This window comes from Rhipicephalus microplus, chromosome X, assembly GCF_043290135.1.
Source record: "Rhipicephalus microplus isolate Deutch F79 chromosome X, USDA_Rmic, whole genome shotgun sequence".
NCBI lineage: Eukaryota > Metazoa > Arthropoda > Arachnida > Ixodida > Ixodidae > Rhipicephalus > Rhipicephalus microplus.
This window is the reverse complement of record NC_134710.1, coordinates 288,869,775-288,887,289: the sequence shown is the minus strand read 5'-3', so window position 1 is coordinate 288,887,289 and position 17,515 is coordinate 288,869,775. Positions and strand designations below refer to the sequence as shown.

Here is a 17,515-nt window from a genome sequence, read left to right as displayed (position 1 = left end):
CTGAAAAAAGGCATCGTCCCGATGCTTTAACTAAAGATGGAAGTACAATAATAATGCAAGAAAGTACAATGAATAAATTCCGATACAACAAAAAAAAAAACACTGGTTCAGTTTGTTAACGCGCATGAAACGGCTTGAGGCGCGCGACATGGACGACTTCAGGTCGCGATCGGCGTCGTTGAGAGTTCGTGATGCCGTCGGGGACAACCTCGTAATCAAGTGGCCCGAGACGTCGAACCACCTTGTACGGTCCGAAGTACCGTCGCAGAAGCTTTTCACTTAGTCCACGTCGGCGTATTGGCGTCCACACCCAAACACGTTCACCGGGCTGGTATTCCACGAAGCGTCGTCGAAGGTTGTAACGGTGGCTGTCGGTCGTCTGTTGATTCTTGATACGGAGACGCGCAAGTTGTCGGGCTTCTTCGGCTCGTTGAAGGTACTCCCTCACGTCGAGGTTTTCTTCGTCGGTGACGTTGGGTAACATGGCATCGAGCGTCGTTGCCGGGCTCCTTCCGTAGACCAATTTATATGGAGATATCTGCGTCGTCTCCTGCACCGCCGTGTTGTATGCGAAGGTCACATACGGAAGAATGGCGTCCCACGTCTTGTGTTCGACATCGACGTACATTGACAGCATGTCGGCGATCGTCTTGTTAAGCCGCTCGGTGAGGCCGTTGGTTTGTGGGTGGTACGCTGTCGTCCGGCGGTGGTTTGTTTGGCTGTATGCCAAGATCGCTTGAGTTAAGTCGGCAGTGAATGCCGTTCCTCTGTCGGTGATAAGGACCTCCGGGGCGCCGTGACGTAGGACGATATTTTCGACGAAGAACTTAGCTACCTCGGATGCACTGCCTTTTGGCAGGGCTTTTGTTTCGGCGTAGCGGGTGAGGTAGTCGGTAGCTACCACGATCCAATTGTTTCCGAAAGCCGACGTCGGGAACGGCCCCAGTAGGTCCATACCAATCTGCTGGAAAGGTCGGCAAGGTGGATCAATTGGCTGCAGAAGTCCCGCTGTCCTTGTCGGCGGTGTCTTGCGTCGCTGACAGTCCCGGCATGTTCTCACATAACGGGTGACGTCGGTGGTAAGACGTGGCCAGTAATACCTTTCTTGTATCCTCGCGAGCGTGCGAGAAACACCGAGGTGCCCTGCCGTCGGATCGTCGTGCAGGGCCTGCAGGAGTTCTGGTCGCAGAGCTGAAGGCACCACAAGGAGGTACTTAGCTCGAAGCGGTGAAAAGTTTTTCTTTTGTAGAAGACCGTTCCGTAGAAAGAACGACGCAAGTGCGCGCTTGAATACCTTCGGGACTTCGGCGGTCCTGCCTTCGAGGTATTCTATTAGGGCCTTAAGTTCCGGGTCGGCCCTCTGTCGTTCAGCGAAGTCGTCGGTAGTTATCGTTCCTAAGAAGTAGTCGTCATCCGGGTCGTCGGGTAGCGGTTGGTCGACAGGCGCACGAGAGAGACAGTCGGCGTCGGAGTGTTTTTTGCCAGACTTGTAAATGACAGTAATGTCATATTCTTGAAGTCTCAGGCTCCATCGTGCGAGGCGACCTGAAGGGTCCTTCAAGGTGGCTAGCCAACACAATGCGTGGTGGTCGCTCACAACTTTGAAGGGCCTGCCGTAGAGGTAGGGGCGAAATTTCGACGTAGCCCAGATGATGGCGAGGCACTCCTTTTCTGTTGTGGAATAATTTGCTTCTGATTTGGATAGCGATCGGCTGGCGTAACTAATAACCCTTTCAAGTCCGTCAGCCCTCTGCACAAGAACGGCGCCAAGACCTACGCTGCTTGCGTCAGTATGTATTTCTGTCTCGGCGAATTCGTCGAAATGGGCAAGTAACGGAGGCGTCTGGAGGCGATGTTTTAGCTCCTGGAAAGCGTGTTCCTGCGGCGTTTCCCACTTAAACTCCACGTCGGCCTTGGTAAGGTTAGTGAGAGGATCGGCGATGCGGGCGAAGTTTTTCACGAACCGCCTATAATAGGCACACAGGCCCAGAAATCGGCGCACTGCTTTCTTGTCAGTGGGCGGCGGGAAGTCGGCGATGGCGGCTGTTTTCCGTGGATCGGAACGAACTCCGGACTTGCTGATAACGTGCCCCAGGAACAAGAGCTCCTCATACGCAAATCTGCACTTTTCTGGCTTCAGTGTGAGTCCGGAAGTCTTGATTGCTTGAAGTACAGCTTCAAGGCGCCGAAGATGCTCGTCGAAACTCGAGGAAAACACGACGACGTCGTCCAAGTACACAAGGCAAGTCTGCCACTTCAATCCTGCCAGTACTGTATCCATAACGCGTTGAAAAGTTGCAGGCGCTGAGCAAAGGCCGAAGGGCATCACCTTAAACTCGAAGAGGCCGTCCGGTGTTATAAACGCCGTCTTCTCTCGGTCTCTTTCGTCGACTTCGATTTGCCAATAGCCAGTCTTGAGGTCCATTGACGAAAAGTACTTGGCGTTATGGAGCCGATCAAGTGCGTCGTCTATTCGTGGGAGAGGATAAACGTCCTTTCTTGTGATTTTGTTCAGGCGGCGATAATCGACGCAGAAACGTAGGGTCCCATCTTTTTTCTTCACTAACACCACGGGGGATGCCCATGGACTCTTGGACGGCTGGATAATGTCATCCCGCAGCATTTCATCAACTTGTCTCTTGATGGCCTCACGTTCTCGCGTCGAAACCCTGTACGGACTCTGACGGAGTGGTCTGGCATTTTCTTCGGTTATGATGCGATGTTTCGTGATTGGGGTCTGCCGAATTTTCGATGACGACGAAAAGCAATCTTCGTATTGCAGGAGCAGGGCCTTGAGCTGTTCTTGCTTATCGTTCGGAAGTTTGGGATTGACGTCGAAAGCTATATGAGGGGCTTGGTTCCTCTGAGCAGGTTCCGCAGAATCGGCGAGGGCGAAAGCACTGGTGGCTTCGACAATTTCTTCGATGTATGCGACCGTTGTTCCTTTGTTCACATGTTTGTACTCATTGCTGAAATTCGTGAGCATAACCGTTGCTTTGCCTCCTCGCAGCTCTGCAATTCCTCTTGCGACGCAAATATTTCGGGTGACCAACAGATGCTGACTGCCTTCAACGACGCCTTCCAAGTCAGGAGATTTAGGAGCGCCGACTGAAATAATGACGCTTGAGCGAGGCGGAATGGTGACTTGTTCTTCCAGCACATTCAAGGCATGGTGTCCTGACGGCGTGCGCGGCGGTAGTGCTTCTTCTGTGGATAACGTTATCGACTTTGTTTTTAGGTTGATAACAGCACCATGGAGGCATAAGAAATCCATGCCAAGGATGACATCTCTCGAGCAACGCTGTAGGACTACGAAGTCTGTAGGATAAATACGGCCGTTAATGGTGACTCTCGCTGTGCAGATTCCTGCAGGCGTTACGAGATGACCTCCGGCTGTTCGGATTTCAGGGCCTTTCCAAGCTGTCCTAACTTTCTTTAACTTCGCGGCGAATGACCCACTGATGACAGAATAGTCGGCTCCAGTATCGACGAGAGCGGTCACACTGTGGCCGTCGATAAGAACGTCGAGGTCGCTAGTTCGCCGTCTCGCATTACAGTTAGGGCGTGGCGTCGGGTCACGGCTGCGTCGGCTTGTTCCGCTGCTTCCATGTTGCGTCGTCAGGCCACCTTCGGTAAGTGAGCTTTCATCGTCAGGGCTTTGCCTGTTTGGCGTTGTGTTCGGAAAGCTCCGTCGCGGCGTCGTCGTCGTCGGAGGATCTTCGGTAGTTCGTCGCACAGCAACCGCACCTCCACCGGTTGCTGCCCTTAGTTTCCCGGATACGGGCTAGGAGACCGGCCCCGCGTTGGGCCAGAGTACTGCCGGTGGTGCGGTGACGTGCGGCGGCTGGGCGACGGGGAACGCGAAGGGCTTCGTGGTGTCCACCGAGTTCCTGTCAGGTAGTCGGCGATGTCACGTGGTCGTTCTCCTGGCTGTGGACGCGGTGCATTGACGGCGAAGCCACGCAGTCCCATCTGTCGGTACTGGCAACGGCGGTATGTGTGTCCGGCCTCGCCGCAGTGGTAGCAGAGCGGGCGATGGTCAGGGGTGCGCCAGACGTCAGTCTTCCTCTGTGCACTGCGCTGGGCCGCTGGCGAACGGTATGACGTCGGTGGGGGTGGTGGCGGCTGTGGCGTCTGTCGACGGAAGTGCGATGGGGCGGCGTTTTGGCGTGGACGGGGAGGAGCGTTGTGGCGCAGTGCAGCGGCGTAGCTCATAGCTTCCGGCTCGGGCAGCGGTGCGTGGGGAACTTGAAGCGATTGCCGAACTTCTTCTCGTACAATGTCGGCGATCGAATCCACTTGAGGGTGCGCCGAAGGCAACAGTTTGCGCAGCTCTTCCCGCACGATCGCTCGGATCGTTTCACGCAGGTTTTCAGAGTCACTGGTTTGAGCAGCAGCGCATTCTGGAATCAGGCGACGATTATACTGTCTGGTGCGCATTTCAAGGGTTTTTTCGATGGTGGTTGCCTCGGATACAAATTCTTGGACGGTGTTTGGTGGATTTCTCATTAGTCCCGCGAAAAGCTCCTGTTTGACCCCTCGCATGAGGAAACGAACTTTCTTCTCCTCAGGCATGTCTGGGTCAGCGTGACGAAATAGGCGGGTCATCTCCTCTGTGAAAATTCCAACCTTCTCATTTGGAAGCTGAACCCGGGTCTCTAGTTGAGCAGCGGCCCTTTCTTTGCGAGCGACGCTCGCGAACGTTTGCAGAAACGCGCCGCAGAAGACATCCCACGTTCGGAGCGTGGACTCATGATTCTCTAGCCAGGTCCTTGCGGTGTCTTCCAGGTAGAAGTACACACGACGGAGCTTTTCTTCGTTGTCCCAGTGGTTGAGGGCGGCCACACGGTCGTATGTTTCCAGCCAGGTCTCCGGGTCTTCGAACGATGACCCATGGAAAATTGGTGGTTCCCTGGGTTGATGCATGACCATCGTGGGCTGGGATGCGGCGGTTGTCATTGTCGCTGCAGTCGCAGTCATGGCCTTGGTCTTCCGCCCTTTGTCTTCTAGAAGCCCGTACTCCGGTGGTAGCCCTTGCTGTCGGCGGCTTGTTCGCTGCTCCTGGTTGGCGTCGGTGTCTTCTCCGCGACGTGGGCTGGGTTCACGGCTTGACGGGGGCGTCCGGTACATGAACGAAGCAGCACCTCCACCAGATGTCACGGGGTCGTGACGTGGCCGAAGACAGGAGACTTTGGTTGGGGTTTAACTGTTTATTTGGGCGAACCTGTGCCCGGTAAACGGAAAGTCCAATTACAGCAGCAGTCTCGCACAGATAGCAGTCTCGGACTGATAGCGGCGAACGGAGCGTCGGCCTTCGATCAACAACTGACAAGCGGCGAAGCGCGTCGGCATTTATACTCTTGCCGTCGAATGTTCTAGCGTTATCGCTGGCGGTGGCGTAGCTTCCCGAACAATCTGTACCGTTCGCACAGTGGGCGTGATCTTATCGAAATGATCCACTACAGTCCGGAACCTTCTAGAAAACTGCAGGCGCGGTTTGCGCTAAGAATCGTGTGGTGTTTTGGGACGATAACAAAAACTTGGGGCAATGGGACGTGGCATTATATATATATATATATATATATATATATATATATATATATATATATATATATATATATATATATATATATATATATATATATATATATATATATATATATATATATATATATATATATATATATATATATATATATATATATATATTGTGTGTATGTGTATTTATATATACATATTGTCGCAGTGCAAGGCGAACAAAAGATGACAGCAGCTTACGCCAGCGAAAAGAGCGTGTTCAGGATGAGCTGTACAGCAAGACGCCTGCTTTGTTGTCGTTCCAAAGAACCGCCTGACCCACTAGCTGGAATCTACAAAACATTCTTATCATCGTTATTTTTCATATACACACGTGTCACTTGCACCTCCTTATAGGAGCATCGCCTCGATGCTGATTAAGACCCACCGTATTTTTTTAACGTGCAGTCAGTCGCTCACACACGGCTTCATACGCCCTACATGCACAAGTTCAGGCTCTTGCTGGTGACGCCTCAGGCAGTGGGGACTGTCGGAGACGACCTCGTAGGTGGTGTCACTTAGCTGGCGCGATACTCAGTATGGCCCGAAATATCACTGTATCAGCTTCTCGGACAGTCCACGTTTTCGTACGGGTGTCCAAACTCACTCTCTATCTCCGATTTTGTACGTGACTGTTTTATGGCGAGCATTGTAGCGTCCTGCGTCGTAGTCTTGTCGCCGGCGGATTCGTAAGTGGGCGAGCTGCCTAGCTTTTTCCTCGCGTTCAGTGAACACGTCAGTGCCTGTGTCGGTATCGTCCCATTCATGTGGCAACATCGCATCTAGCATTGTCCGTACCTCCCGTCCGTGAACCAAGCTGAAGGGAGTCATGCGAGTCACTTCCTGTTTAGCCGTATTGTATGCGAACGTGACATAGGGTAAAATTTCGTCCCAATTCTTATGTTGGACATCCACGTACATCGACAGCATGTCTTCAATCGTCTTGTTGAGGCGCTCCGTTAGTCCATTCGTTTTCGGGTGGTACGCAGTGGTCTTACGGTGAGTCGTTCCACTAAGCATCAGGATGTGGTCTAAAAGAGCTGCCGCAAATGCTGTTCCACGGTCATTTATCATGATAGTCGGGACACCGTGGCGTAGCACAATATTTTCTATGAAAAATCTCGCCACTTCTGCTGTGGTGCTCTTTTAAATAGCTTTTGTTTCGGCATACCTAGTTAGGTAGTCTGTTGCGACTATAAGACAGCGATTCTCTGCAGTAGAAGTAGAAAGGGGTCCCAAATATCTATTCCTATCTGGTCGAAAGGTGTACGTGGAACCTGAACTGGTTGCAGCTGTCCGGCGGGTCTCTTTGGAGGGGACTTGCGTCGCTGGCAATCGAGGCAAGTGTCATTGTGGTGCTAGACGGCTGTTGTGAGTCGTGGCCAGTAGTATTTCTGCTGTACTCTTGCCAATGTGCTAGTGTAGCCTAAATGGCCAGACGTCGGCTCGTTTTGGCATGCTTGAAGCACTTCAGTGTCAAGGGGTGCAGGAATAACGAGCAAATAGGGAGCTCCGATGGATGAAAAGTTTCTTTTGTAGAGGATGCCATTGCGTAAGCAGAACGACGATAATGCCCTTGCAAAGACTTTGAGCGCCCTCGAAGAACGTCCGTCCACGTAATTAATCAAATCAAGTAATTCAGGGTCACCTTGTTGTTGTTGGGCAATCGTGGACACGTCGAGAACACCAAGGAAGGCCATATGGTCGTCGTCAGAAAGAGAGGCTGACTGTACTGGGGATCGAGACAGGCAGTCGGCGTCCGTATGTCGCTTCCCAGACTGGCGTAAAACCGTCATATCGAACTCTTGTAACTTCAGACTCTACCGCACTAATTGGCCGGTTGGATCTCACAAATTAGTCAACCAACAAAGTGAATGATGGTCACTAATAACTTTGAAGGGGGGCTCATATGGTGGTTTTGGGACGGGAAACCCCACAAATCCTAACTTTGAAGGGGCGGCCATACAAATATGGGTGAAATTTTATAACTGCCCAGACCACGGCCAGGCATTCATTCTCAGTTGTTGAATAATTGGACTCAGTGCGTGTTAGCGTCCTGCTTGCGTAAGCGATCACTCGTTCCGGGTCTTCTTGCCACTGCACAAGCACAGCTCCGAGGCCTACATTGCTTGCGTCAGTGTGAATCATTGTTGGCGTTTGCTCGTCGAAGTGGGCAAGCACTGGAGGTGTTCGAAGACGTTGGTGGAGGTCATTAAACGCTGCTTGCTGTTCGTCGTTCCACTCAAAGGTGGCGTCGTCTCTAGTGAGGCGAGTTAACGGCTACGCAATCCGTGTGAATTCGGTGATAAACCGGCGATAGTAGGCGCATAGAACCAGAAAGTGCCTCACAGCTTTCTTATCGGACGGTACGGGGAACTGTGCCACGGCCGCAAGTTTTCGGGATCAGGCCAAACGCCGGTGCAGCTGACCACATGACAAAAAAACAGCAGTTCTTCAAAACAGAAGTGGCATTTCTCTGGTTTCAATGTGAGGCCAGCGGAGCCTATGGCTCGTAAAACAACTTCTAGCCTTTTGAGACGATCGTCAAAAGTTGGGGAAAAAACTATGACGTCGTTTAGATATACTAAACAGGTTTTCCATTTTAACCCTGAAAGTACAGTGTCCATGAGCCTTTGAATAGTAGCGGGCGCTGAGCACAGACCGAAGGGCAGAACTTTAAATTCATATAAACCATCCGGCGTCACAAAAGCGGTTTTTTCCTGATCTATTGGGTCTACCTCGATCTGCCAATGTCCGCTTCTGAGGTACATTGCAGAAAAGCAGCGAGCGTTTCGAAGCCCATCGAGGGAGTCATCAATACGTGGAAGCGGATACCCATCTTTCTTAGTCACTTGATTCAGCTTCCAGCTGTCCATGCAAAAACGCAGGGTACCGTCCTTTGTCTTAACTAGTACTACAGGCGTTGCCCACTGTCACAGAACGAGCGCTAAAAATGGGCGCGCCGCCAAATTGTCGCGACGAAACGCCGAGTGGCGCCGCGAGGTCAAAAGAAAAAGAAAACAAACATCTAAAGGCTCCCCGGGGCGCGCGCTCTCCCCTCGGAAGCGTGGCTTCGCCGACGAACCTCCTCGCCCCACATCGGCGGCCGAGATAGCCCGCGAAAGTTCCAGAACGAAAGGGGCGTGGTCATACCGAGTTGAGTCATCGGCCGCGGAGGGCGTGCCAACCGTCTTGCCCTCTTCGCAGCCTTCGCTGCGTATCGCGCCGACGAAATGACGAGAACCGTCTGGAATGTCGCGCGCAAGGTATTTAACCGAGCAGCCGAGATGAGAGATCAGGACAAGACGGAATTTAGCGCCAGAGTGCGTAGGGATCCCGCCGTGTAGTCGGCGAAGGTTTCGTCCGTAGGGACGAAGCAGGAGATGAAGAGGATTTCCACCTGAGGGGTGAAGGCTCGAGCTACAGGCAAGAGCGTGTGTCTACCGCTATCGAGCGAGGACGCGTGGCAACAGCTGCGTGTGTGAAACCGACGTGTTCCGGCGAAGAAGTTTGAAGCTTGGACAGTGGCCTATTGAAGACGAAAGGTTTCCTAGAAGAGAAACTTCGGCGAGGTTTCCTGGAAGAGAAACTTCGAAAGCTGTGGAACGACAACAACGCTGGACTTGGAGTGAGTGATTCTCGGAAGAGTATCATTCAGACTTTTGTTCCAAGGACTTTGGACTGAATAGGTTTTATATCTCTTTAGTCTTTAAGTGTCTTGGTTGTTCAATGCATGCGACTGCATTGTAGTGCGTATCGTTGTCTGTGTCTGTTGTTTTGAGTGTGGCTGATTGTACTGTGTAGTACGTTGTTTGATTGGTGACGTATTGTAGGTAACTATTGTGGAGTGTGCATTCTTGTGTATTGTTTTTGATCTGCCGTTACTGAGAATATAATATTTGTTTTGTTTATCAACTCTCGGCTCTGACTTGTTCTTTGGACCACAGCCGGCGTCCGCTGGCGCGCCAAAATGGACCACTTCTAAATTGTCCACGCTTTCGTGGTGCGGTTCGGGGGGCCGATACTTCGGCCCTTGGAATTAGCCCGGCGATCGCCTCCCTAATAAACGGGACAGGTGTGACAATTAATCTGGCGTCCGCGACAGGACCTTTTGGTGCACAGTGTGCCCAAAGTAGTGAGAAAGAGCCTCGAGTTGTTGATAGTGCTATCGGAACGATTTTGTGTGTTGTTCAGTGTTCTCGTTAACGAGTGCAGGGGAGTGTTCCGATAGACTGATTTAGGCAGATACTTTTTGCACGCGGCAAGGTTTTATTTGCGAGACACAATGGATCTCGAAAAGTTAGTCGCTCTTGGTGAGAAGATGGGTCTTTCTGGCGCGGAGCTACGGAAGTGGGTCACCCAGAAGGAAAAAGAAGAAAAAGAGAGGGCCAAAGAAGAAAAGGCAGCTGAGCTGAAAAAAGAAAGGCTGGCGGTCGAAAGAGCCAAAGCGGAAAAAGAAGCTGAGTTGGAGAGAGAGAGATTGGCAGCTGAGAGGGTGAAGGAAGAAAGAGAGCAGCAGTTGAAGTTGGAGCTGGAGAGAGAAAAGCTGGCCGCTGAGAGGGCGAGAGAAGAAAGAGAAGCGGAGATGGCTGAAAGGGAACGGCAGCGGCAGCACGAGATGGAACTCGAGCGGCTCCGGTTGCAACAGCGAAGTGAAACTCCCGTCCAACCTAGAGTTGAAAGCAGCGAACGGGAAGATCATGGCTTCCGCTTGAACCCAAGCAAGCTGCTCGTGGCGTTTGATGAAAGGAAGGACGACCTTGACGCGTACCTTCACAGATTTGAGACGATTGCGAGGAGCCAGAATTGGCCGGAACATCAATGGGCAACTGCTTTGAGTGCTTGCTTGAGTGGTGAAGCGCTCAGTGTGTACGGTAGGCTGACGCCGACCGATGCAGCCAACTATGTAAAGGTGAAAGCTGCTTTGCTGAAGTGATTTAGATTTACTGTAGAAGGTTTCCGGGACAGGTTTCGGACAGGAAAGCCAGCTGATGGTGAGACGGCTACGCAGTATGCCGCCAGACTTTGCCATTATTTCGACAGATGGATTGAACTTTCAGGGACAGCGCAGGAGTACGATGAACTTAGAGAGCTCCTAATTAGAGAACAATTTCTTACTAGTTGCCACCCAAGCCTGTCGCTGTATTTGAAAGAGAGGAAGGCTGAGTCACTTGAAGGAATGCTTGAATTGGCTGATCAATTCTTGGAAGCGCAAGGTGGAACTAATTTGGCCAAGGTCAAGAAGAATTGTCCCGATGATTCGAAGAAATTGGCTCCCGAAGAAAAGAAGCGTGCACCAGAGAGCATTCCGCGATGTTTCCTGTGCAACCGAGTGGGTCATCGCGCGAAAAACTGTCGAACGATCTTTACGAGCCCTACGGCAGTAAAATGTTTCAAGTGTGGTCAGACTGGGCACAAAGCAGACGCTTGTCGGAACGGAGTGAGTCAAACTCACCAGGTATCTTGTGTGCAAGCGGCACCGAAATCTGATAATAATGCCGTCACCGATGGAATCGTAGAGTTGAAGAATGGGGAGAAAATTTCTATTGTGGGGGCTGTAATGTCAAAACAGCCAACCGGTGTTACGAAGGGAATGCCAACGCTTCCTGGAAAGATTGCAGGCAAGAAGATTACGGTTCTAAGAGACACCGGTAGCTCCACGGTTATCGCGCGGAGAAATTTGGTACGGGAAAGAGAGTTGACAGGCAGAACGAAACCGGTTTGCCTAATTGACCGTACGGTTCGGATGCTTCCCGAAGCAGAAATCGAGGTTGAAACCCCGTACTTCAGCGGGAAGGTTACTGCTCTATGTATGACGACCCCCCTTTACGACCTTGTCATCGGAAACATCGACGGGGCGCGAGGACCGAATGATCCGGAATGCTTGGGAGAAGACCCTAAGATAGAACCCTCGCCAACCCAGCGACCGCGAGATACAGTGGAGGAGCAGCCCGTGACGGATCTCACTAGAGCCCAAGGTGAAGCCGCGGCCCAAGAGACAGCGAATGAGAAGATGATCGTGTTTAATGAGTTCACGGGCCGAGCAACAGGACTTACGTCGGCACGACCTCAACCGACCGACAGTGTAAAGGAGACGGAGTTGGCCAGCCGGGCAAAATGTAGAGGCATGATCAAGCGGGTAAATAAACAGACAGGACCCGTCGAATGTAATGACGCGTTAACGGTGTCGGAAGAGACAACGATGGCTGAGACGACGCCTCAGATATCGTCGTTGGAAAGGGCTCGCCGAAAAAGAACGTGGAAACACAACAAGAGATCGAGCGAGCACCGCAAAAAGGGGCGCAAGCGCTGCTCGGAGTACTCAGGATAAGTGGTGAGGTCGAATAAGAATGTGTTGGGCAGTGCTGAGGGCCATATGTTGTGTTAATGTTGTGTTATCCTGTGTCACAAGTGTCGAAGTGTTTGTGCTGTGATGTGATGTATAGTGTTGTATAATTGTTGTAAAGACAGAACCTTGTACGTTGGTATTGTTTGGAATGAGTGATGAGGTGTTGTAGTCATGTACCTGTGGCTATATTTCATGTGTTGTGGAATTGAACTACAATGTAAGATTGTATTGAGCGATCTATTGCGAAGGTGAAGTGTCATGAGCGACGGTTTGTGTTACAGTCTTTCAGAGTGTGTGGTGACTGTTCGCGCTCGTTTGTGTGGTTTTGAATATTATGAGATAATATTCTTAAAGTGGGGGGCAGTGTCACAGAACGAGCGCTAAAAATGGGCGCGCCGCCAAATTGTCGCGACGAAACGCCGAGTGGCGCCGCGAGGTCAAAAGAAAAAGAAAACAAACATCTAAAGGCTCCCCGGGGCGTGCGCTCTCCCCTCGGAAGCGTGGCTTCGCCGACGAACCTCCTCGCCCCACATCGGCGGCCGAGATAGCCCGCGAAAATTCCAGAACGAAAGGGGCGTGGTCATACCGAGTTGAGTCATCGGCCGCGGAGGGCGTGCCAACCGTCTTGCCCTCTTCGCAGCCTTCGCTGCGTATCGCGCCGACGAAATGACGAGAACCGTCTGGAATGTCGCGCGCAAGGTATTTAACCGAGCAGCCGAGATGAGAGATCAGGACAAGACGGAATTTAGCGCCAGAGTGCGTAGGGATCCCGCCGTGTAGTCGGCGAAGGTTTCGTCCGTAGGGACGAAGCAGGAGATGAAGAGGATTTCCACCTGAGGGGTGAAGGCTCGAGCTACAGGCAAGAGCGTGTGTCTACCGCTATCGAGCGAGGACGCGTGGCAACAGCTGCGTGTGTGAAGCCGACGTGTTCCGGCGAAGAAGTTTGAAGCTTGGAGAGTGGCCTGTTGAAGACGAGAGGTTTCCTAGAAGAGAAACTTCGGCGAGGTTTCCTGGAAGAGAAACTTCGAAAGCTGTGGAACGACAACAACGCTGGACTTGGAGTGAGTGATTCTCGGAAGAGTATCATTCAGACTTTTGTTCCAAGGACTTTGGACTGAATAGGTTTTATATCTCTTTAGTCTTTAAGTGTCTTGGTTGTTCAATGCATGCGACTGCATTGTAGTGCGTATCGTTGTCTGTGTCCGTTGTTTTGAGTGTGGCTGATTGTACTGTGTAGTACGTTGTTTGATTGGTGACGTATTGTAGGTAACTATTGTGGAGTGTGCATTCTTGTGTATTGTTTTTGATCTGCCGTTACTGAGAATATAATATTTGTTTTGTTTATCAACTCTCGGCTCTGACTTGTTCTTTGGACCACAGCCGGCGTCCGCTGGCGCGCCAAAAAGGACCACTTCTAAATTGTCCACGCTTTCGTGGTGCGGTTCGGGGGGCCGATACTTCGGCCCTTGGAATTAGCCCGGCGATCGCCTCCCTAATAAACGGGACAGGTGTGACACCCACGGGCTCTGTGATGGCGGAATCACATCATCTTCAAGCATTTTAGCGACTTGTTGCTGTATCACTTCCCGTTCCTTTGGAGCCACACGATAAGGATTATAGTCTATAGGCCTTGCTGCGTCGTAGGTAATTATTCGATGCTTTGTTAGCGGCGTTCGACCGACTCATGATGTCGATGAAAAGCAGTCCTGGAATTCAACTAGCAGCTCAAGAAATCTCATTCGCTCGTCCCTTGACAACGTAGTACCAATGTCAAGATTAGGTACTGATTCTTCTTGAGGTGCTTCGTCTAGTGCCGATAAACTGCTTTGGATTTCTGCAGTATTTTTGCATCGCCACGGCGGGATACGTAGTCGTTGGCATGTCGACTGTTAAACCATGGCCTGAGAGGGCGAAACAGATCGGCGCGGTGCTAGCAATAGCGAGCTATGTGGCCCACACCTTTGCAGTTGAAACAGAGTGGACGCCTGTCGACAGTGCGCCAGGTGTCTGTTCGGCGAAGCTGTGGATGCCGTGACGACTCCTCACGTCACGAAAGCCATGGCAGGCTAGAAGACGACTGGTCGTATGGGGGCTGGACGGGTGGGCGCAACGATGTCTCCCCCTGTGGTAGTGACCAAGGAACGGTTGCAGGTGGCGGGTAGTATGAAGGCGGAGCGGGTGGGGAGCTTCGAAGGGCGCCGGCGTACGTCATGGGATGTTGCTCGGGGGCAGGATCAGCTGTCGAGAAAGCTTGGCGGATCTCGTCGCGGACGACTTGAGCGACAGATGCCATGGGTGTATTCACTACCGAAGTCCGTAAATTTTGCAGTTCTTCACGAACAATCTCTCTAATCATGTCATGCAATGAACTATGATTGTCAAACGTCGCAGTGGTGGCCTGAATTCGGTGGCTGCGGCACAAGCGGTCATATTGTCGGCAGAGTTGGTGAAGTGCCCGCTCGATAGCCGACGCTTCTTTGATGAAGTTCTCTTCAGTGCTTGGCGGGTTGCGCAGAAATCCAGCGAACGGCTGCTCTTTCACGCCGCGCATGAGGTAGCGCAACTTCCCATCTTCAGTCATCTGCGGGTCAGCCCTCCGAAATAAACGTGTAATGTCTTTGGCGAACATGGTGACCGTTTCATTCGGTTTTTTGACCCATAGCTCTAGTAGTTGGTGGGTGCGGTCACGTCTCTCGACATTGGCAAAAATTTCAACCATTTGCTGGTGAAAGTCGGTCCATGTGGACATACCAAGTACTAAGTCCAAGTCCGAGTGCTGTCATCTTCTCGTAACAAGTCCGAGTGCTGCCATCAAGATAGAAGTAGGCCCGGCCGAGCTTTTCCTGAGCAGACCACTGGTTGATCTTCGCAACACGGTCTTAGTGATCTAACCAGTCTTCTACATCTTCGTGTGCGCCACCACCAAAGCGTTCAGGCTGCAGCGATTGAAAAAACGTTACCTGGGATGGAGCGGGAGGACTGGTGCCGAGAAGTACAGGCTGGGGGCTGGTGTTAGCCATTTCTAGATGTCTTGTAGAGGGCTTCTGCGAAGGGTTGAAGTCTGGAGGAAGACCTCATAGCCGATGACTGAATCGATGGACAGGGGTTGCAATGGGCACGTCCGGGCTGGATGAACGGCTCCCACTAGGGATGTGAAGTATCGGGGAGCATCACGGCCCAGCTCCTCCACCAGTGTCACAGTGCAACACGAACAAATGATGACAGCAGCTTACGGCAGCGAAAAGAGCGTGTTCAGGATCAGCTGTACAAGACGCCTGCTTCGTTGTCGTCCCGAAAAACTGCTTGACCCACTAGCTGGAATCTACAAAGCATTCATATCGTTCTTTTTCATATACACACGTGTCAATATATATATATATATATATATATATATATATATATATATATATATATATATATATATATATATATATATATATATATATATATATATATATATATATATATATATATATATATATATATATATATATATATATTCTTGCCGAAAATGATAAAAAAACGAAAAAAATCGTGTCCTTTGGTCTTGTAATTCTAAAACACACGCTCTGGAAGGCGGCCATTTCAAGAAATAAAAATGACTGCAGTTTGCGGCCTGACACACTTGGTGCCTAAAATGACAATAACTTGCTTAGTGTAGAGTCCAATCTGATGCATGACATATCTATTTAAAAGGTACGACTCCTTGAGAGGGCCATTGTGGGTGTCCTCACTTTAAGTGCCACATTTATTCGTTGCAATACCACGGAATGAGGATGATAATGAGCAGTAGCGTTACTTGTATGACGCCGCCACCGTTGATGCCAGGCGTGGAGAAGAGGAAATGTTTCGGGAGATCGATTGCTTTTCCAAGCCAGTCCATTACCATCATTTCCAGTTCGGTGTTTGCTGGGCTCGCAATCTGTAATGTTTTCGAGACAATGTAAAGCTCTGAATAATATACATGATGAAAGGAATTCTCTAGATGCAAACATCGACAAAAAGCAGTATTTTCTCGCAGTTTATGCATGTATGCTAGTTTGGCCCCAGTGAGTTTTTCAACCTAATTAGCAACTCATGATCCTTAATTTTCTTTCGGCTTTCATTGCAGGAAAATTCTTCCCTTCAGTCGATGCTTTGCTCTATAAAATGTTATGTGTTATTCAAAGTACTTATTTTGCTCTAATTCTTGTGCACTTTTGGAAACAGCAGATTTAATCAGGCACATTTCAATTGTACAACCAAACATTTTACATTCCCATAATATTTGTAACACAACTTTTGTCTTTAAATACATCCACACAATCGTTCCTTGGCGTTCCCATGTCTTGTTGTGTCCGTCTCTTGTATTACTCCTGGGTGGTCTTAGCTCCGCGAAGTCCTCAAATGGCTGTTCCAACATTAGTTTTGCACAAGATAAAAACTCGCTTTTGCATGAGTCTTCAAATATCTTGTGATATATAAAGGTGTCTGATCAGACCACATGGTAAACTAGCGCAAAAGAGAATAAAATAGGCTATAGACATACGATTCTTGGATTTTGTGCTATTATACTACGCAATCATATCAGCTTGCACAGCTTTTCTTACTGCTGCCAATTAGACCACCCCAGTGAGTCTCGGTACGGCTGCTGCATCGTTACATCTAAGGTTATTCCATGCGCCATAGAGAGCTCTTCCAGGTTTCTTACGTTCATGCATTACTGCTGTGTTGCGCGTTCCATTCTCTAGTGGTCCATTCAAAGCACGCTTAATGCGTTACGGTTGCATGGCTGTACGGACAGGACGGTTACAATCTCACAATGACTTCTACTGAAAGTGCGCCAAGATACATGCCCTCAATGATATATGGGGCACGTACTTTTATAGCAAAGAGGACACGGCGCAGGCAAAATTTAAACAAGATTTAAAACACTTGTGCTTTTAGGAAGACATATAAAGAACAAACCGGTCACTGAACATGGCGAACACAGTATCATAATAGTATATTAATAGACCTTTCTGCCTTGCACAGTAGGTGTGGTAAATACAATGCCCCTGTCATGCAGAATGATCTACGTCGGGCAGACCGAAAGGGGTCTGAATACGCACTTAAGGGAACACTAGAGCCCTTTGATTCGCATACCATACACACACTTAGCCCTGCACTACATGGACTGTAAGGAGAGTAGATTCATGCCTCTGTTAAAAGAAAATAAACGCCACGGTTTGCAGGCACCTCATAAAGGCCTTTCACATTAGCTAGAATGGTTCCTACAAAAACACGTGCGCACAGATGATGTGATGCTTTAGGTTACTGTCTGTTATAGCATTGCTTTTTATAAATATGTGTTCTGAATAATACAAAAAATGTCAGTTGTTAAGCGATAAACACATCATCCTGTGTTTATCGCTTGTCTCTCGTGACTCTCTTTCCGCACATTTCCAATCAGCGTACAGTCGTGGCCTCTGTGAGAGGAAACGTGGCGCGCATGGCTGCTCTCTTCGGGCCACCGAGCGGGCGCCATGTGAAGTTTTGAGGCGCAAGCGCAATCAGCGACAGAGGCAGAGTTGGCTGCGCGTAGTCTGCTACGGTGCCTCCCACTTCGCC

The 17,515-nt window shown here is 50.3% G+C and overlaps 1 protein-coding gene across 1 annotated transcript in view; it reads right to left on the bottom strand.

Moving 5' to 3' along the window:
* The window catches only part of LOC119161428 (aromatic-L-amino-acid decarboxylase), a 152,015-nt gene that overhangs the window by 99,060 nt on the left and 35,440 nt on the right, over positions 1-17,515 (bottom strand). The window contains exon 4 of the mRNA XM_037413883.2: positions 15,726-15,848. Coding sequence (XP_037269780.1) covers positions 15,726-15,848 — 123 coding nt within the window. The remainder of the gene's footprint in view (positions 1-15,725; positions 15,849-17,515) is intronic.